This window comes from Vicia villosa, linkage group LG5 (genome assembly GCF_029867415.1).
Source record: "Vicia villosa cultivar HV-30 ecotype Madison, WI linkage group LG5, Vvil1.0, whole genome shotgun sequence".
NCBI lineage: Eukaryota > Viridiplantae > Streptophyta > Magnoliopsida > Fabales > Fabaceae > Vicia > Vicia villosa.
In genome coordinates, this window is record NC_081184.1 from 120,543,475 (window position 1) to 120,565,709 (window position 22,235).

The window sequence follows — 22,235 nt, forward strand, 5'->3', positions numbered from 1 at the left end:
CGTTGAGTTTGCGGTTGCGCACTCCAAAGACCCGCTTCGAATGCTGTGTCCTTGCTTGGGTTGCTGTTATGGGGGTAAGTTTGACGGGAATAAGTTGGCATCCCATTTACTACGGTTTAGAATTGATAGAAGTTATACATGTTGGACAATGCATGGTGAGAAAAGTAACGGGAATGCTGAGTCGAGTTGTAATAGGAAGTATGCTTCAAACGATGATTGCACAGACACATACGATTGCGATCGAGTCGAAGAGATTGCAGAAGCGCTTGAAGAAGATCTTGTAGATTGTCCCAAAATGTTTGAGAGGTTGGTAAGCGATGCAGAGAAACCGTTGTATGATAGTTGTTCAAAATTCACAAGATTGTCTGCGGTGTTAAAGTTGTACAACTTAAAGGCGGACAATGGATGGTCGGATAAAAGTTTCACAGAGTTATTAGCCCTTATGAAAGATATGCTACCAGAGGATAATGTTCTTCCCAATCGAACGTATGAAGCCAAAAAGATGTTGTCCTCTATTGGCATGAGCTATGATAAGATACATGCATGTCCAAACGATTGCGTTTTGTTTCGAAACAAGTATGCAGCGTTGAATGAGTGTCCTAAATGTGGTGCCCCTCGATATAAGAAAAAGTTGTCTCCTGCTAAAGTTTTATGGTATTTTCCTATAATTCCGAGATTTAGACGCATGTATCGTAGTGAGACCGATTCAAGACACTTGACTTGGCATGCAGATGAAAGAATTATTGATGGAAAGTTGTGACATCCGGCAGACTCACCACAATGGATGAAAGTTGATACTGATTATCCTGAATTTGGAAAAGAAGCAAGAAACTTTCGGTTGTCATTGTCTACTGATGGAATGAACCCGCATGGTATTCAAAGTATCTCGCATAGCACATGGCCTGTGATTCTTATGATCTATAACCTACCTCCGTGGCTATGTATGAAGCATAAGTACATGATGTTATCTATGCTAATTTCTGGGCCTAAACAACCAGGGAATGACATAGACGTATACTTAGCACCGTTAATCGAAGATTTAAAGTTTTTGTGGGACAACGGTGTGGAGGTTTACGATGGGTATAGGAAGGAAAGTTTCAACTTGAGGGCGATGTTGTTTGGAACAATTAATGATTTTCCAGCATACGGAAATCTATCCGGGTACAGCAATAAAGGTCAAAAGGTGTGTCTCGTTTGTGAAGATGAAACCGATACGACACGATTGGAGCTTTGTCAGAAGAATGTCTTTCTCGGCCATCGTAGATTCTTAAATTCTAATCATCACTACCGTGGGTGGAGAAAAGCATTCAACGGAAAGGCCGAACATGGTACAGCCCGCCTTTTTTGTCAGGTGATCAAATTTTTGAAAAGGTGAAAGATGTGAGCACTCAGTTTGGCAAGCCTTTTGCACATTCACTTGTCAAGGGTGGGTGGAAGAAGAAGTCCATTTTTTTTGAACTTCCATATTGGAAGTCGTTGTACGTAAGACATTTCCTGGATGTTATGCATATTGAAAAAAATGTATTTGACAGCGTCATAGGTACGTTACTCAATATACAAGGAAAGTCTAAGGATGGCCTTAACATAAGGAAGGACATGGTAAACATGGGAATGAGAACTGAATTGGGACCCGTGACGAAAGGAAGACGAACATATCTGCCACCTGCTGTTTACACTCTATCTAGAAAGGAGAAGAAAACATTGTGTAAGTTCCTCAGTGAAGTTAAAGTTCCAGAAGGCTACTCTTCAGATATTAGAAGACTTGTGTCCATGAAAGACCTCAAGTTAAAGAGTTTGAAGATGCATGATTGTCATGTTATAATGGAACATTTTTTACCAATAGGTATACGTTCTATTCTGCCAGAAAAAGTAAGAAGCGCAATAACTAAGCTGTGTTTCTTCTTCAGGTCAATTTGCAGTAAGGTGGTCGATCCCGCGATCTTACCAACATTGCAAAAAGAGATAGTTGTTACTTTATGTGATCTTGAAATGTATTTTCCTCCCTCGTTTTTTGACATAATGGTTCATCTAGTCGTTCATCTTGTGAAAGAGACACAATTGTGCGGACCAGCTTATATGAGATGGATGTACCCTGCTGAACGTTATATGAAAATATTAAAAGGGTACGTGAAAAACAGAAGTCGACCGGAGGGTTGTATTGCCGAACGATACGTTGTTGAAGAAGCGGTTGAGTTTTGTACTGAATATCTGTCAAATGTTCAATCAATTGGACTCCCCAAATCTCATATTGTCGAAAAAAAAGAAGGAAAAAGGCTAATTGGAAATAAAGTTGTGACAGTATCAATGGTCGAACGGGATCAAGCGCACTTGTATGTTCTGCACAATGAGATTGAGGTTGAGCCGTATGTTGAAATGCACAAGGTTGTTCTCTGAGATTTAAATCCAAATAGAAATGAGAACTGGATAGTACGAGAGCACAATCGAAGTTTCATACCGTGGTTTAGGGAACATATTTATTCAAAGTATCGTTCAGATCCTGCTTCAGTAACAGAAAGGTTGAGATGTTTAGCCTATGGTCCAACTGTAATTGTGCTTTCTTATAGCGCATACGCTATTAATGGATACACATTTTATACCAAAGAACAGGATGATAAAAGTACTATGCAAAATAGTGGTGTTACCTTGGTAGCTGAAGCAATGCACATATCAAGTGCGAATGACTTAAATCCGAAATTTGCAAATTTGTCATATTTTGGGGTTATCGAGCGCATTTTGGTGTTTGATTACGCGAAGTTTCAGATTCCTGTATTTGGTTGCAAATGGGTTGAAAATAATAGTGGCATACGAATGGATAAGTCAGGATTTTTGCAAGTGGATCTCAATAGGGTAGGGTACAAAGATGAGCCTTTCATTCTAGCCTCTCAAGCTAAACAAGTGTTCTATGCCAATGATCCGACAAGTACGAAATGGTCTATAGTGCTTTTATCTAACAAAATAGTTGATGAAAACATTGAAGATCAAGGTGATATTGGTGTTGGCATTGAATCTTGTACAAGAAACGATCAAAATGAGAATGAATCTTGTACTAGAAATGATCATAATGAGGGTATTTGGATCAATCCAACCGTCCGCGTTGTTAAGAGACGCGTAGAACACAATCCTACCAAGAAAAGAAAGAGACGTTAGTGATAAAGGTAATAGTATACATATTCCGACTAATTTGTTTTATTCAATTTGTACCGATTGTTTTAATCAATAGTATAGTACTTATTCAATTTTGGTGCATATTCTCGTTTTGTACATAACTTTTGAACCATGTATCCGTTTGTCGACTTCTTTACATGTAACTATACTATTTTGACGATTCCGGAGCTGCTCATGCACTTATCTTTACATTTCGGGACTGTTTTTTATCGGTTTTGCTTCTGCCCGTAATCAAAAGTCGGGCTTAGGGTCTGAATTTCGGAAAACCGACTTTATTTTTGAGTCCGTGGGGACGTTTTACCATAGCCATGTAAATTTCGTTCAATTCCGACAACTTTCTTTTTTGACGCTTATTTTGATTTGTACCGATTTCGTTTCCGATACACTTGTACATGCATGGTTTGACTTCCATTTGACTTGTATAGATTGTTAGCTTATTAATAGTGTACTAATGTGCTTTAGTTTGTTTGATACAGGTTAAATGGCTCCGGATAGAGATGCTCCACCTGAAAACTCACAAGAAAACTCACAAGAAAGAGATAATCAAGAAAGAGATGCTCCGGATACAAATGCTCCACCTGATACTGAAGCAAAAGAAGTTGCACGAGGCATCACCATTATGAAGGGAATCATTCGACATAGAGACCAAGGATTAGTATACCCTTTGGAATGGAATTCTGAATTACAGCCAATTGGTCCTAATTCTGCAAAGTTGACAAGCTACATTGGTACACTTGTTCGTATGCATATTCCAGTCTCCGTAGCAAATGGAATCTAAAAAGCGAAGACTTGGATGCGAAAAAAAAAGCGATTTGGGAAGAGCTTCAGGTATATACCATATATGGTTGTTGTTATTATCTTGACGATAAATTGTTTACATTACTTATACTAACACACTATGCGTATGTTTTTTTGCAGAGGACTTTTGACATACCAGATGAGCGTAGACGCTACATACTTAGTTTGGCCGGAAAAAGATATAGAGGGTGGAAAGCTTTTTTGACAAATAACTATCTTAAGGATAAAGATGGAAACTTTCTTGAAGAGGCGCCGGGACGGCCAAAAAAGTATGAGATCTTCATTGATGAAGAAGATTGGGTTAAGTTTGTAAATCAAAGAGATGAAGATTTTCGGAAAAGGAGTGTCACAAATAGCGCGAGAGCATCAAAACCCGCATATCCATACAAAAAAGGGCGTTTGGGATATGCACGCTTGGAGGATAAAATTGTAAGTAAATAGAAATGCGTTTTAATTAATTGTCTAAATGTGTTTTATTTGACGATTTTATCATTTGTGTCAATGCATAGTTAGAGGAGACTAAAAGTGAGGAAACCTCACTTCCTGTACATGTGTTGTGGAGGGAAGCTCGTGTGGGCAAGAATCAAGCTGTCGATCCCGAAGTTCAGAGAGTTTTTACTGAATGTGTAAGTATAATACCGTGTCTTTAATTAAATCAAATGTTTTTTAATATATAAATGATTTTTTAATGTAAATGAATTACAGGAGACCTTGTCGCAATCGGCATCCACCGGTGAGGGGAGCGTACTTAGTAGAGCACTAGATGCTCCTGAGTATCCCGGTCGGGTGAGGGGTAAGGGTCATGGTGTGACTCCAACCTCTTTTTACAAGAGTCCTAGGAGAAGAAATCCTACCAATGAAGAAGTGTTGCAAAAGTTGCAGGAATTGCAAGCACAAGTCTCTGAATTGCAAAGAGATAAAGAGATGTATATGAGAGAAAAGTGCAACACTTCATCGGTGAAAGAAACTAGTGATAAGGCTAGTATCAACTATCAAAGGAAATTTCCCGAGGTAATTATAATTTTTTTTCCTTTTAAATTGTTCTATTTTATTAATGATAATGACTTTATATTTACTATTGGTTTAGGGCATTTCATCTTGCCAACTATACTTATCGGAACCGAATTATCGACTAGTTGGCAAGGGAAAAGTGCACAACACTTTGGGAGATTTACTTCACCATAGACCGCTCCCGGATGGACACCTGAAAGTATCGGTGGATGTTGTTGTAGATCATGATGCGATGCTACCGGTACCTGACATGGTCTCAGAGACGACATTGCTGCGAGATGCAATAGGATCATTTGTTGCATGGCCCTCGGAGCTCATTACCATTAGTGATGAGGTATATTGAAAACGATTATGAATCATTTAGTTTTCGAATGTCAATTCTAAACCGTTTATTAATTATTTTTTACATTTTAATTTTAGACTGCTCCTATAAAACCCGCAATTAAGGGTAAAGGGATTTTACAGGAGGAAGAGTCTGTTGCATCACTAAAAGAGGTACATTTAAAGTGTTAATAATTAATCTGAATCTAAATCTGCATGATTTTATATTTTACCTAACTTATATGATTTTTAGGCATCCGCTCGGGAGTCACAACAAGTGACGCAGCAAGTTCGTACCGTACCACCTACTGGTCCTCCGAAGCAAGCGGCAAAAAAAGGCGGTGCTTTTGTGCCTCGATACCGGTCGACGCTCGCAACAATGGTTGATATGTCCGATTTGAAAGATGGTGCTTTACGTGAAATCGATATGGATGAAAGTGTCTTCGGTATTGAATTCAAGTCACTTATTACAATTGATGACTTGGAGGAGATTTTTAGGCATGATCAACTAGGCGTCAGTAACATGCACTCATACATCCGGTAATATTCACTCATCCGATATATTATTTAATTAGTCCCACAATATAATTTATTTACACATTTCAATGAAAATAATCTAATGTTTATTATGTTTTTATTTAAGGTTGTTGTATGACAGAGTGTTGCGCGGGAATCCATTGTCTAACAGATTCCGTTTCGTGTCTTCCGCCCATTGCAGCGGAATGGCAATTGCTTCGGAACCGGAATCAGTTAGACAGCGCTTAGTCGATAGATTCATGTCCACCGGCAATACAGAAAGTCTGCATCTTTGGGCGTATAATACCCGACCAGTAGGGTTAGTTTCCCATTCTTTGTTCATCTAATCTCTGTTTCTTTTGTGTATAGCAAAATTTTCATATAACCTATTGTTTTAATTTATAGAGCACACTGGTTGCTGCTTGCTATCAACCCTATAAGGGAAGTCGTGTATTATCTGAATTCGGTAAATGGTGAATGGACCAATTATCCGGCTATGAAGGACATCGTTGATTTGTAAGTGGGATCGTTCTAAATATATATTCGTGTATATTTATATATTTACTTATTTGTGGGATTGATCTAAACATATGCTTTTATATATTTGTTAATTAGATCAATACAAGTGTTCCGAAGTCAACGGGACGCACAGGTATCCCGAACTAAATCTAACAACATTACTTGGATCCAAGTGCAGGTACATTATTTTTCACAATTTTGCTTATAATATATTTATGCTACTTGATAAAACAATACAACTATAGAATCTTATTTGTTTTTCTATGTAGTGTCCGCAACAGCGAAACAGTTACGATTGCGGATACTTTGTATTGAGGTTTATGAAAGAAATCCTTCAGGCAAATCAATTAGAGATTCCGCTCACGGTATGAATTTATAACTTAAGATAATTTCATATAATTTATTACATTTAACTAAATATATCATTCATATTATGTTTTTGTTTTGTAGTACCTTAACGAATTCCGTACTGCTGGGTACCCGAAACTTAAGTTGGAAGAAATAAAAGAGGATTTGTGTCAATTTTATATTAAGCAATTTTTCATGTAGGATTTGTGTCGATTTGAACTATAATATTATCGATGTAATGATGTATATATATAATTTTGGATATTATAATGGTATTATATTCGTATATATATTGTCTTACTGATTGCTGAAATAATATCGTCGAAAATAAATTACAGGTCGAAAATATTACAGGTTGAAAACATATTACAGGTCGAAAATATTACAGGTCGACTGGGAGGATTAAATTACAGGCTGCACATTAAAATACCTCATTTAGCAACGACAGCGCTTTTAAAAAGCGCTCTTAAAGGTCCCCCTACTAAAGCGCTTCTTAGTAAAAGCGCTGACAAAGATTAATAAAAAAGCATAAAAAATAAAAAAAAACGCAACATACGAAAGCGCTTTTGGAAAAGCGCTCTTATAGGGGGGCTATCAGAGCGCTTTTTCCAGAAAAAGCGCTCTCATAGGGGGGGCTATCAGAGCGCTTTGCTGGAAAAAGCGCTCTTAAAGGGGGGTCTACAAGAGCGCTTTTTCCAGGAAAGCGCTCTTATAGGGGGGCCTACCAGAGCACTTTTTCCAGAAAAGCGCTCTTATAGGGGGGGCCTACCAGAGCGCTTTCTGAAGCGCTTTTGTTACCTACGCCAGCGCTGCCTTTCACAGCGCTTTTAAAGCCCATAAAAAGCGCTTTTAAAGCCCTTCCGTGTTGTAGTGAAGGGACAAGCATGCGTGCAGTTGATGAGACGCCGCCCTAGGTAACTGTGCAAATCATTTCAAATATCACATTTTGCCCTAACGTCACTCAACATTAATTGCATTGATTTTCTGCATTTCGTAATTGTTCATTCTCAGAATTTGATTGCATTTTGTTTCAAATCTGTGTCTATTTAAACCGCCCTCATCACATCATTTTCTCTTTTCACACATTCATTCTCTCTTCCTCTCGTGCATGCATTTCTGCAATCTCTTTGCTTTCTTCCAAAACCCTAAAAAAGAAACACAGAAATCTCAGTAGAGTATCAATGGCTTCGTCTTCATCAAATGATGGTTCGTCATCTCAACAACAACAACAACAAGAACAAGAACTCATTCCAATGATCACTTGCTCTATTCCTCGTGATCAGTTGGAGGTTATATGTGAACTGATGGTGGATATTGATAATCTGGAAGAACATCAAATCCATATCAAAGACAACTTGGTTTTTCAGAAAGGGTCGTCTTTGTTTCTTGAATTCTGTGGACTAGTATATCCAGACCTTGTGAAGGAGTTTTGGGTTCATGCGTTTGTAATCCCTAAAGCCATAGTTTCGTTTGTTCATGGAAGGTTCTTCTCCATCACTGAAAACACATTGAGAATGTTGTTTGATTTGATGAATGTTGAAGGTGAGACTGAAGCAACCTTAAGAACAGATTGGGATGCAGTCTACACTAAAATTTTTACTGATGGAAAGAAATCAACTAGAGTTAAGGATTTGAAGAACATATACAAGCAATCAACAATACATCATGTACTGCCTTGGCACAAATAAGAAGGTGGATGTCTCTTACATAATTTTCAATCACATGTGGCATGCTGTAAAGGACTCAAGAGATGAGAACAGAACGAAGAAGAAAGGAAATGTTATTCCTTTTGGGAGGATTATTACCAATCTTCTGGTTCAAACCAAGATGGTTGAAGTTTTGGAAAAAGCTGGAATAGTCAAAGATCCTTACACCATCATTGGGAGTGTTCTGAATGGTCATACTTTGAGGAAAATGGGTCTTATTCAAGCTGTTGATCCTGCTCCTAAACCTGATCCAAATGTTAGAAACAGAAGAGGTCCAGTTCTTGCTGACTTTGAGATGTTCTTTCTCAATGAACAGCCAGATATTAAGGTTCACTACCTTAATATTCTCAAACTAGATGGTTCCGTGGATGAAGCTGCAGTTGGGACAAGCAAGCAGAAGCTCCCATCACCAAGGATGGTGTAGTAGAAGTGTTTCCAGAAGCTTCTTCTCAAAAAGAAAGAAGAACCAAGAAAAAGCTAGACTTTCCTTCTATCAGTTAGGAGAAGAGAAGTGAAGAGAAAGTTGATGAAGAGAAAATAGAAGCTGTAGTTGAAAAGGAGAATAAGAAAGAAGAGAAGATTGTTGAAAAGAAAAGAAAGAAGAAGGATGATGAGAAGGACGTAGAAAAGAAGAAGAAAAACAAAGATAAGAAGAAGAAAAAGAAGGCTGCTGAAGCTGAAAAGGAGAAACATGAAGAGGTATATACAGAAGAAGCAACGAAGAAGAAGGAAATTTGTGAAGGGAAGAAGGTGGTGATTCAGAAGAAGAAGCGGAAAGAAATTGAAGCTGATTCTGAAAGGCCTCACAAGAAATCTAAAGGTGTGTCTATTTCTGAACCTGGTTCTGTTCCGTTTGTTAGTTCAAAATCTATACCAACAGAAGTTCCAAAACCCTCTCAACCAGAAATTCAACCACAAAAAGCCTCGGCTAAATCACCTTCAACCACCAAAGTTCTCACCCCTACTCCTTCACCCAAAACCAATATTGCTTCTGACCACCCTAATTCTGAACCGATTCTAGATATTCTACCCCTACAAACCCTCTTTCCTCCTCACTCTTCTATCCCTCTTTCTTAACCTCCTCCTCATGCGAATTATGAACCTGTTGCCTCACCTGTTCCCATCAACCCCACTGCATCAGAATCTCACAATTCTGATTCTTTACATGGATTATTCCATGCCTGTAACTATACCCCCAAACCTCGTCCTGACCCTGCTTTTGTTAACCTAGAATCTGAGGATGAAGCAGAATCATTGCTTTCTCTTGATAGAGAACCTGAACCCTACTTCATTCTGAACCCAGATTCTTCTTCCACCCAATTCAAAACCCCTAATCATGAACTATCTGTTGGTGTAAGTTTTGAATTTCTGAAACAAAAGGTACAGACAGGACTGGAAGCCTTGAAGGTTGCACATAATGCCAGGACGGATTATGTTGCTACAAGGAGTCTCTAGAGAGCTTTCAGAAGGGAGTTCAATTTTGACCTTCTGAAGCTTCAGAAGAAATGTGAAGCAGAAGCTCCTGGTCCTTGTGAGTTCCTGAGGGATTATGAATACTGCTATTTTTGCCCCATCAGGAACATGAAATCTCTTGAAGAGAAGGAATTTGTTGATGAGCTTGAAGAAGTTCATCCTTTGGCTATGGTTGTGTGGAAGCCTCAACTCCATGTTCTGACTGGCGACTTTCAGTTCTTATTCAACTGGTTAAGGGAGAATCCCTCTGCTAAGGCACCAAATATGGTATACCCAGAAGTTGAATACCCATCAGAACCTGCTGCTCCTACACCTCCTCAGAACTTGGCTTCAATTCTTCTAGATCTAGAGAATTCAGATTCTGAAATCCCTTCTCCTGTGTATGCTGAAGATGCTTCTGAAGTAGAAGCTGATGCTGAGAAACAAGCTATAGAGAATCATCCTGCTATGCAATCTCCTCTTAAGGAAAATCAAGCTGATCTTCTCATGGTCGATGCTGCTGTTGAGAATCCTACTGTTTTGGAAAATAGCTTTGATGCTTCTTCTGCTAGTCCTTCTGTTCTGATGAACACCATGAAGGCTCTTCAACAGAATCAAGCTGATCTTGCTTCTCGTCTGGACAAACATGAGGAAATTCACGATGAGTTCAGATCTTTTATGAAGACGCTGACAGAAAGCACTGCTGAGATTCAAAACCTTCTGGCCAAGATAGTTTCTAAACTAGGCTAGTCGTAGTGTGTCTTGGTCTTTGATGTTTTCTTGTTTCTTGCATCTGTTTCTTGCATATGCTTCTATTCCTCCTGTACTTTTGATATGTTTTGTTAATCAATGAAATATTATCTTCTTCACTTTATGTGTCTTTTATCATCTGAATCTTTTAATACTTTTTGATGTTATGACAAAAAGGGGGAGAAACATGATAATTGATTTGATTTATATTATCAGTTGCTGGGATTAAGTCTCAACATTCCTAACATTATTTGCAAGTTCTATGTCTTTGAGATTTTTTGCAGGACTGAAGATATTCTGAAAAAGCTCAACATGAGAAGCAAATACATGAGGAAAGGCAATTCTATAAAGAGGCATGTTCTTGGAAAATTGAAGAAAGCTTAGTGCTATGAAGCTTCAAGATCAGAAGCAAGAAGAAGAATGTTCTGATATTCATTTGTAGAATGCTCTGATGTTCTCGGTTGAGAATATGCTCTGATACATTTTCTTCATCTTATATGCTCTGATAAATGCTATTCATTAAGAATGCTCTGATACATGATAGTTATCAAGAATGCTCTGATACATTCACGTTATGCTCTGATACATTCATGTTCTCATATTTTTTTGTCTAGTATGTTCTGAAACATTTCAGGATGTAAAGATGCTCTGATGATGCTCTGATACATTCATGAATTTTCTGATTCAATCAAGCATGCTATGACAACTAAGAAGAAATTCAAAGCTCTGAAGCTGTCCTATGGAAGCAAGAAGCAGAAGCTCTGAATATTCTGAAGTTCTAGGCGAAGTGAAAGTCTCTGCTGAAATCAAAAATACTCAGGGAAGTCTTTTATTTATAAATTCTTCTAGTATTTATTTCAGGGGGAGATTGTTAATCTCAGGGGGAGACATATTCACACACTCTGATTATATGCTTATGCTATATCTGTGAAATTGTCTTTTGTCATCTGATATTCTGATTGCAAATTCATATCAATTATATATGTTTTTGTCATCATAAAAAAGGGGGAGATTGTTAGAACAAGATTTGTTCTGATCAATATTCTTGTTTTGATGATAACAATGTATATGAATTTTGTATAAGATTATATGGTAATCTAATCCTATGCATTTTCCATTTCAGGAAATATATAAGGAGTATGCACAATTCAGCGCTAAGAAGCACTGATTCAGAAGATTCTGGATTGCAACATCAGAGCATGCTCTCGCAAGACATCAGAAGATGGTCAAGCAGAATCAGAACATGGTCTATGAAGCATCAGAAGAACTTGAGATCAGAAGCAGAAGCACTGAAGTTCTTATGGTATCACGCTAAAGCACTTCAAAGTCAGAAGACAAGAAGATGCTCTGCACCAAGTTGTAACTCTGATTCTGATTATTCAAACGTTGTATTCACAAAATCTGAGATCAGAAGTTAGTACTAGATGACAGGCTACGAAGTATAATCTCTGACTGACAAAAGGAACGTTAGAAGCTTAAAAAGGCAAAGTCAGTAAAAGCATAGAAAAGCATGGCTCGAGGTAGTTGACAAAATAGTGAAAACATTAAATGCAAAGCTGTCCAGTCACGCAATGCATTAAATGCATTTCAACAGTCATCTTCTCAAACGCCTATATATAGTGAAGTTCTGATCAGAAGCAGTAACAAATTTTTGGCAAACATACTGAAACATTGTTGAAATCAAAACACACGAACTTCATCTTCAACCTCGCATACTTTGTAATATTTAGTGAGTGTTAATCTTAGAACTTAAGAGAAATATCATAGTTGTGATTATAGCTTTTTAAGAAGCAATTCATACTCTTGTAAACATTTATTTTACATTGATTTGTAAAAGGTTCCTAGAGTGATCAGTGAGATTAGCAGACTCTAGAAGACTTAGAAGTTTCTAAGTGGTGATTTCCTAGAGTGATCAAGGTGTGATCAATATACTCTAGAAGACTTAGAGTGTTTCTAAGTGGATAACCATTGTAATCAAGATTGATTAGTGGATTAAATCCTCAGTTGAGGTAAATCACTCTAAGGGGGTGGACTGGAGTAGTTTCGTTAACAACGAACCAGGATAAAAATATTGTGTTCATTGTTTTTATCTTAAGAGTTTTTAAAGTTACACTTATTCAAACCCCCCCCCCCTTTCTAAGTGTTTTTCTATCCTTCAGTTCGGCTCAAAATTCTATATTTCTATCTCGATCCACGTCTCCTAGAGAAATGGAACCGAGCACCCTAAGGGAGCATGCAACAAGGAGCATCACAAAGATCCTAACAAACATGACACGTGAACAAGCAACACGGATAAAACAGGCGAACAGGCATCGCAGATAGATAAACAAACATGTAACAAGTATACATGAATGTGAGTGTGTATGAACAGGCATCACAAGTGATAACGCGAACAGGCATCGCAAACAACATGTAACAGACATACATGTGCAAGTGTGTGAACAAGCATCACAAAGATATCATACAAACAAGCATCGCAAATAAGATAAGACACACACGTAACAGGCATACATGCATGGCAAACATGTAACAGGCATACATGTGAACATGTGAACAAGCTTCACAAAGATAACAATCATACGAACAAGCATCTCAGATAAGAAGATAATGAACAAGCATCACAGCCATATGGCATACACTCGAGCTTCGCTCGAGAATCAAACAAATTACTGAAGTAGTAATCAAAGCAAATGCATAATAATGTCACACAAATGAGCTCGGTTCGTAAAGCAAACACCTACGAGGCACATGACAAGTAGTAGAAAAGTGGTCCCGCCATAGCCAAGGGGAGCGGATCACCCGAGTCAACCAAGCATCAAACCAAGCGCAATAAAGAGATCGGGCCATAGACAAGAGGAGCGAGTCCCTCTCAGCAACCAAGCCGTCACATTGTGGGAAAAGAGGTTTCCTTAACCGTAGTATCATGTCACCGGGGAAAGAAAGGATCTGGGGGGAACGGTGCTTGCATACACCGAGTATCAACGTCGAGCGACGCGAGCTATAGAAAGTGCGGGGTTTGGCTACTAAACCCTTCTCGCTTGCCTTGTACAGGTCTTTTGACTCGATGATCTTTGGCACATGTTCAAAGCTCAGAACTTGCAAAAAGTGAGCATAAGAACGACTGGACTGAAAGTTGCGGGGGTTGATTTGCTAACCCTTTCCGCTTGCCTTCTCGAGGACTTAAAATGGCCTTTGTTAGGACTTTGTGCAGGCACAAATGTAAACACACCGACAAAAACAGAACCTTTGGCACATGCCTCAGAGAATTTCCAGATGCAATGCATGCCTAAAGTCCTACTTCTCATGGCAAAGATCATGCTCATGCCTCCCTGCTTCTCATGGAAAAATATGGTGCGGAAGGAGAATAAAAAGAAACTTAAGAGAATAGCGCACGGATAGAAAATCCGTAATGAGCTAGCAAGCAAAAGCAAAGAAGTCCGAAAAACTTCATGTAACCGTCATCAAGCAAAGTCGGGAATCCGGCATAAGCGTCAAAGCAACGCGGTGTGAAAATAAATCACAACCAACATGTGGTGCGTATCTTCCACAACCACATAAGCAACCTGCAAGAGAAAGTAATACAGACAAGCAAGCGCGAACAATATATATACATCTCAAGAGTGAGAGACAAATAGAAATCTCATCAGAAGCGAAATTAAATCCATAAATGAAGCGGAATGCAAATTCTTTTCAATCCAAATAAATGATCGAAAGCTCCCTTGAAACGCCTTGCACAAGTCAACGAATGCATCAGTAATAACGAGGAGGTATCTTCACCCTCAATAGAAAATAATAGAAAATAAAATCTAATTAAATTCTAAAAATATGAAAATAACAAAAGTAATATGAAAATAAAATCTCTTTTTATCATTTTAAGAAACTAACAAAAGTATTATTTTTATATATTTTTTTATTATCTAGAAATATGAAAATAAATCCTAATTATAAATAAAAATTGAAGTGAAGCAGGGAGGTTAAAGTGAAATTGCAGTGGTGTATAGTCAGAGTAAGGGTGCAGCCCATTGTTTTTTGGCCCAACAGTCTTTTTGTAACTCAGATTTTTATGGCCAAAAAAATGTTGGACTCAAATGGAGGTAAGGTCCAGCGATTCGCATATGAAGGCCCAAGGTCTATGTCCAGTTTTTATTTGATCCAATTTGCATCAGATTTTGTTAATTTCAATTAGTGCTAATCAATCCATTAAATGTTCATATTCTCAATTAACTATCCATTAAACAACAATTATATTTAATTAAGAGGAAGGATTAATAAAAAAGGTAATTAGGGTTTACGTGAGAAGCTCAGCTTCTTCCTCTCCCCTCACACGAAGAACGGCGGCCGAATCTTCATCCAAATCTTCTCTGATCGAAACACTGCGGCGCTACCGGCCGGTCACCACCAAACAAATCATCTCATTGTCTCCGATCAAAAACTTCTGACTCTCATCTCACTCTCGTTCTCAATTCGTTCCATTCCTTCTTTAATCCGAAATCACAAGCAAAGAAAACCTAGAACACTCTTTTCTTTAGCGCTTCATGATGCTTCTTCTTTTTCTTTCTGGAAATTCACGATGATGAAGGTGTTGTGTTGTTACGATGCGTTGAGGATGATGATGTTGTTGAACATCGAATTCGCGTTGAAATGGATTGGTGTTGATGAAGTTGTTGATGACGATGATGATGATGATTCAATGAAGTTGCTCGCAGCGAGAAGATCTTTGAAGAACACCTCGACATGAAATCCAATGAATCTTAGTTGAATTAACGATTGTAGACACCGTGTATAAGAAACTCTTTATTATTTTTCTTCGATTTTCGAACGATGAAATAAACGTCCTTCATAACTTATGGCACAGAGAAGAGGGCAAATTTTGGGGTACAACACTATGTCATGTAGTCTACCTGACATACTTCATCCACTTAGAGTGGATCCATGAGTACAACTAGGGGACCGCGTGTTTGGTTTATCTGTACTCCAAACTAGGTGAAGATTGTCTTTGGAAGACAAGATAGATAACAGGAAGATGTGCGCTGTTTATGGTAATATATTTGCAACATTTACTTATACTAATATTTTCATAACACTTGTTGCTAATATTTCATCGAATATTATGGGTCGCGCCTGATGTATCCACATATTTTTGAGTGGGTCATGCGTCATTTCGGGTTTATTTAGATTATTCCAAGACATACCTCCATGTATGCTCATTCGAAAGTCTTTCGCAAAGATCTTAATGCCATACTCAATGATTTGTATAATCATATAGTACTAAATAATGTACGCAGTATGCCAGCTCATGATCCATGGGCTACTGCACATGACAATATTCAATGGTTTCTCAAATGTCACATCCTTACATTACACCAGATGCCACAGGAGCACCACCTAAACCACCTTTTCGGGAGATATTGGAATAGAGCATGCTAGGGATGACCATGCCCAGGATTTGTTGTCGGTATGTCAGCGTATTACAACAATTGCAAGAGATGCAACAGAGATAGGAGAGTTTGAGGAAGGCAGTTCTAGTATGACCGTCGTACAAGCCATATTACTCGAGGCGCTGAATGCCTTGGGGTACAAGCAGCATAGGAGAAACAAGAGGGTTAGATATACACAATAGTTTATCTTTATGAACAAATGATTTATCGTGGTAATGTTTTCGATTAATTGACCAATGTTTGGATTTGTATTATTGTTTGAATTTATGTGAAACCCTTGAATTACATTAGTCACTACAAGAGAAATGCATTTTAGATTCAAATATTTGGCGTCGACCCTGACTCTGATGCTAATTGTGTCAGTTTTACATTACCAGGGTAATACGTTTAATATTTATTTTTTAATATGGTTTTATATTAGTGTCGCTAATAGTCGACACCACTTCTTTACCAAGTCAGAAAGTGTTTGCAAATATTTATTTATTTATTTGAAAAAACCTAGCATCGCTAAAATTCACCGCTAATTTTTTACAAAGCCATAAAATGTGCAATTATATATTTATTTATTAGTAAAAACCTAGCGCCGTTGTTAGCCAACGCTAAGTTTTACAATTCCAAAGTATTATTAGTGCGAAAAAATATTTCATTTCCCTCTCTTTTATTGGTTTGACTTCCTTTTTTTTATATTTTTGTTACACTGTTGGTTGGGGCCAACAATATATTGATCAAGTAACTGGACAATAACTGACCTCATTGCTTGCTTGGTTACCGAGAGATAGAGGAATAGAGGTGAGGCTTCCTTCGAGCGAGTGAGTATCGGGGGCGACATGAGGAACTACTTGACCTTGGTGAAGGAATCCACACACTCTACTGTCCATTTGAACATCTCCTTTTTCCTTAAGTTTGCAAAGAAAAGGAAGGATCTGTCGCTTACACAGGAGAGGAAGTGAGACAGGGCACCAAGGCACCTAGTGAGCGGTTGTACTTCCTTCATGTTAGTGTGGTTTCTCATGTTAATGACCACCTGGAACTTGTCAGAATTGGATTCAATCCTCACCTTGTCAGTATAAATCCCATAAATTTTTCCACCATAACTCTGAAGGAGCACTTGGAGGGATTTAGGCGCATGTCATACCTTCCTACTGACTACGGGATGTTCTCTACATCATCGGCATAACAATGCCCATCTTCAATTTTTATAATCATGACATCGACATATACCTTTACATTATTCCAAATCTGATGGGCGAAGACCGCGTCCATGAGTCGCCGGTACATGGCGCCAATGTTCTTGAGGCTGAAGGGCATAATGTTGTAGTAGTAGTAGTTTTCATGGTTCGACATGAAGGAAATTTTGGGTGCGTCCAAGAGATCCATATTTATCTGGTTGTACCCCGAGTAGGCATCCATGAAACTTAACACACGATAACCTGATGATACGTCAATTAGATAGTCAATGTCTAACAGCGGATATAGATCCTTAGGGCATGCATCATTGAGATCATGAAGTCTACGCACATGCACCATTTTTTGTTGGCCTTTCGTACCAGGACTATGTTGGCTAGCCCGGTCGGGTACTTTGTCTCAGTGATAAATCCGACGTTGGATAATAATGACTTCTCGACAAGTGTACCAATAGTGTCAAAGTAATAAAATAAGATCGTATCCACAAGGACTGCTATTTAACAAAACAATAGTTATGCAAGTTCAAAAAGAAACAATTGAGGGGATTTTTCAAGTTTGATTTTGAAAATTTAAAAGTTGTTCGAAAAATAATGCGAAAGCGGTCAGGTTTTGCATAAAATCCCTTATTTCTCCCCTGTTGATGTTTAATGCACGACATGAATTATAAAGTCATTATATTTTCACGGCGAATTAACAAAACCACTTTACCCAATTCTTTGGTGTATAACTCATTAATTTCTACTAGAGGTCTCCTATCCCTATTCAACCAGTGTAGTGAAATTAGGAGATGAAACAAGATGTTAATTCAAATGCCATTACTAGAGTTCTCCTATCCATATTCAACCAGCGTAAGTACAATAATTTATCTAGTTCCAACACATAAACTAATGTTCAGTAGTCCATATGCATCCATAATCAGATTAATAGAGTATCTCAAATAAAAAGCATTACACACAAGAGGCAATTTAATAAAAGTATAACTTCAATTATTCATGCACTGACAAATTAAACATATGTCCCAACAGGTTCAAAAATAAATTCATCAAACAAAATATAACCTATAGCGTGTGTCATAGATTGCATCACGCGCGATGCTGCTTGCACAACTCTATCATGCACGCGTGATTATTCCAATAACTTTGATCTATTTTGCTCCCTTTTTCAACCAATTTTCACCAAGTCCCTATTTCTTCATACTTAGTGATTTTGCATCATTCTTTGACATGTACACTTCATATTTTCTCCTCTTTGACTGATTCTTTGACGAAATAAATGTAATGATAAAGTGTCATCACAACCTCAAACTTAATTTGTTTGTCCTCAAGTAACTTGTCTACAAATGCATATTTCAAACAGAAAAACAAATTGCAACAATAACAAATGAACATCACCATTCAATATTTGTGTTACATGATCATCATTCTAGTTCCCGACTTCAGTAGAGCTAAATTTGGAAAAGTTCTTCCAACACAGCAAGTACTCAACCTGTCTCTCATCTCACTATTATTTCACTCACATTGACAGAGTAATCACACAATTAACGTACATTAGTATTTTACCCTAAGTTTGTAAAATTTCTAACAAAATCAATCAAAGTCATCCAAACACACACTTTTACAGGGCTTTTAAGGTTGTAATTAGGTTTATGTTAAGGTAGGATAATTTGGGAGAGTAGGCTTAAAACAATGGAGTTAGGTACCTAGTTTATATACAACCCTGATTATTTATATGCAACCCTGATTGGGCTTGAGCTTACACAGCTTGGATTGTATTTGATATTAGAAGATTTGATTATATTTGATATTATATATAATATCTCAATAATATCTCAACATAGCCCCTATAATCCAAGTTGTCGAACATACTCTAAAAATAGTCAATCTGTACTATTCCTAATTTCTTTTTTAAATTTAGGAATATGTCGATATTCAATCCTTTGGTGAAAATGTCGGCCAACTATGCTTCACTCGAGCAATGCCTAACTTCAAGTTCACATCGATTTACCTTTTCCTTCAGGAAGTGAAACCTAGCTTCGATATGCTTACTCCTTCCATGCAGAACTGGATTCTTCGCCATATTTATGGCTGACTTGTTGCCGATTTGCAACACAAGAGGTTTCTTTACTTCAAACTCCATTTCTTCAAGTATTGATCTGAACCAAATTACTTGACATGCTGCATAGAATCCTGCTATATATTCAGCTTCATACGATGATAATGCCACCACAGGTTATTTCTTCATACACCGTGAAATTGGGGCACCAAATACTTGAAAGAAATATCTAGTTGTGCTTCTTCGATCTTCCTTATCTCCACACCAATCAGCATCTGAAAAACAAGTGATTGTTGCTTCTTTGCCTTCAAAATTTTGTCGAAATAGAATTCTATACTCTATCGATCCTTTTAAGTATCTTAGAATTCTTGCAACCTTCATGTGTGACACTCTTGGTTCACTCATGTATCTGCTCACTAATCCGACAGCAAAACCTATATCAAGTCGACTGTTGCACATATACCTCCGAGATTCCACAATTTGCTTGAACAAAGTTACATCGACTTTGTATTCCTCTCCATTCTTCTCCAACTTCACATGTGGTTCGACAGGTGAGGATGCAGGATTCGAATCATCTATTCTGAATCTCTTGAGTATCTATTTGGCATACTTCCTTTGATGTAGCACCATACCTTGCTTCGACATTTGAAATTCTATTCCTAGGAAATAAGACAATTTTCCCAGATCCGACATTTCAAATTCCTTCATCATCGGCTCTTTGAACTTCGACAAGTTCTCCATGCTATTTCCAGTTACCAGCAAGTTATCGATATATAAACAGATGATTATTATGTCTTGTGCTACAACCTAAATATAGACACCATAATCAAATTTGCATTTGACAAATCCTGATTTGACTAATGATAACACGAAAATGTATCGTATATTTAGCTTAATTTACATGCATTATTATTCCATTTTATTTCGATTTTATTATTTTATTTTGTATTATGCCGGTATTTCTATTTATTTTCAAGAATTTATTTAATCGGAGCTCGCAAAAGAAATAATCGGAAAAAGGAGCTAAAATGAAGAGGAATTGCTTAAAATGACATTTAAATAAGGAGGTGTGAATAGAAGAAGCAAAGGCCCACCATGCAAAGCAAGCCCAACGCGCAAGAGTAAGTGGGCACGTGACGGAGGGCACTCTGAAGTGCCTGCCGTTCAGCACCCCCCCTCCATGCCGTTCGGCACCCCCCTTGAATGTTAGTGTGTGACGTTAGTCACACACCCAGGACCAGAAGACTCTGTTTTCACGCTCCGCCATTTTCTCCTCCGAAAGAACTGGAACAGAGACGAAACAAACTCTAGCACAAGAATCTGAGGCAGCTCTATAAATACCCATCAAGATTAATTGAGAGGGTTACGAACTTTAACCTACTACCGTCACTTTAACTCTTCTGCTATTTTCAAGTTCTGCTATTTGTTTCCTACCCACTTCTGGCAATAGATTTCCACACCGGAAATACTATTGCGATTAAGTTTTCTTTGTTAGTTTCAGATTTAGTTTTAGTTTTAGCGTCAGATTTATTTTCAAGAACTTAATTCCAGTACCGGATTCAAGAACCAGTGCTGCTCTATTTCAATATTCAGTCTTGCTATATTAATTCAGGTTCATTTAATTTCTTTAAATTATTATTGTCTGTCTATGTTAGTTATTAGAATTATGCCCAGAATATTATTTATCTGCTATGCTTATTCTATTCCGTCTATTAAAATAATGTCCGGCTAAATACTTTTTATCGGTATGTAAGGTCACATAACTGAGGGAATCGAGTAACACTGTGGACCTCCGATTTTTTTAATCCCGGGCCATACCTCTGTTCTGTAGAGATACGTGAACTGACTCTTTTTTATCGCTTAATGCTTTCGCATTTTTGAAAATATCACAGAGTCGCCACCGACCTTTTATTTTATCCAATGAAGGAAAGGTTTATAAAAGAAACAGAAAAAAGACCTTTAAGAAATTCTGGGTAAGGGGGTAGGTTATACAAAGGGAAGGTGTTAGCACCCTTTGTATCCATGGTTATCCATGGGCTCTTAAGTTTGCTTAGCTCACTTGTTTTTCGATCACTTTTCAATTGCTCTGAAATTGCTCATATGTGGTTTCAAATACCTTTGTAATTGAATTTTGTAATGATCCGTGTGTGGATGTATACAAAATGCTTGTTTATCTTTCGAAAGATGTTTTTGGAAAGAACGTTAACTTTGTAATAATCCGTGTTTGGATGTATACAAAGTATTGTCTTTTTTGAAAGTTTTGTTTTGAAAAACAACAGTGTATGAGAATTTTGTTTGTTTTGATTTTGAGCAAGCAAACTAGGAGGTCTACCCTGAGTTGTAAGGTCTTTATCCTATTTCCTTTAAAAATCTATCCTTTCACCGGATATAAACGCAAGGTTCGATTTTGTACTCGAAACAGTGGAATTTTGACTTTGATTTTGGAAAGAATGAGAAGGGATTACCTTAAGAGGTGCAAGTGTGATTGTGTTTGTATTCAGATATTTATCTTTGAAGTTAGTGATCTAACGGTTCAATTTTATCTTTGACATACACGCAGTTTATATTTGCTGGAAATTAAAATGCGGAAATGTAAAGTGCGGAAAGTAAATCTACGCTATTACATCGATTGTGCAGGAAATGTAAACTAGCCTATTTACATGAATTTGACATCCTATACATTTATCTAGGAATTTAAATTGCAAGAAAAATAAAAGGCATGTTTTTGGATTTTTTATGATTGGTTTTAATTATAATTAATGCATGATTAATTAAATTAAAATGAAGAAAAAAGATGAAAATAGATTTAAACCTAGAAATTAAGTTTAAAATATGTACAAAATATCTGTTAATTAATTTTAAAACAAAACTAATTTTTTTGGAATTTTTGGAATTGATTTGAAATTGATTTAAGCTAATTAATACATAATTATGCAAATAATTATACAAATAATTAAAACTTAAAGATAAAATT

General features: G+C 37.3%; 1 protein-coding gene across 1 annotated transcript; it reads left to right on the forward strand.

Annotated features, from left to right (window-relative positions):
- The first annotated feature begins 5,707 nt into the window (after window positions 1-5,707).
- Window positions 5,708-6,441, forward strand: LOC131607152 (uncharacterized). Its single transcript, XM_058879176.1, has 3 exons — window positions 5,708-5,835; window positions 5,939-6,130; window positions 6,217-6,441. Exons 1-3 carry the CDS (start codon window positions 5,723-5,725, stop codon window positions 6,329-6,331), a joined length of 420 nt encoding a protein of 139 aa, XP_058735159.1. The 5' UTR covers window positions 5,708-5,722; the 3' UTR covers window positions 6,332-6,441.
- Window positions 6,442-22,235: the final 15,794 nt, after the last annotated feature.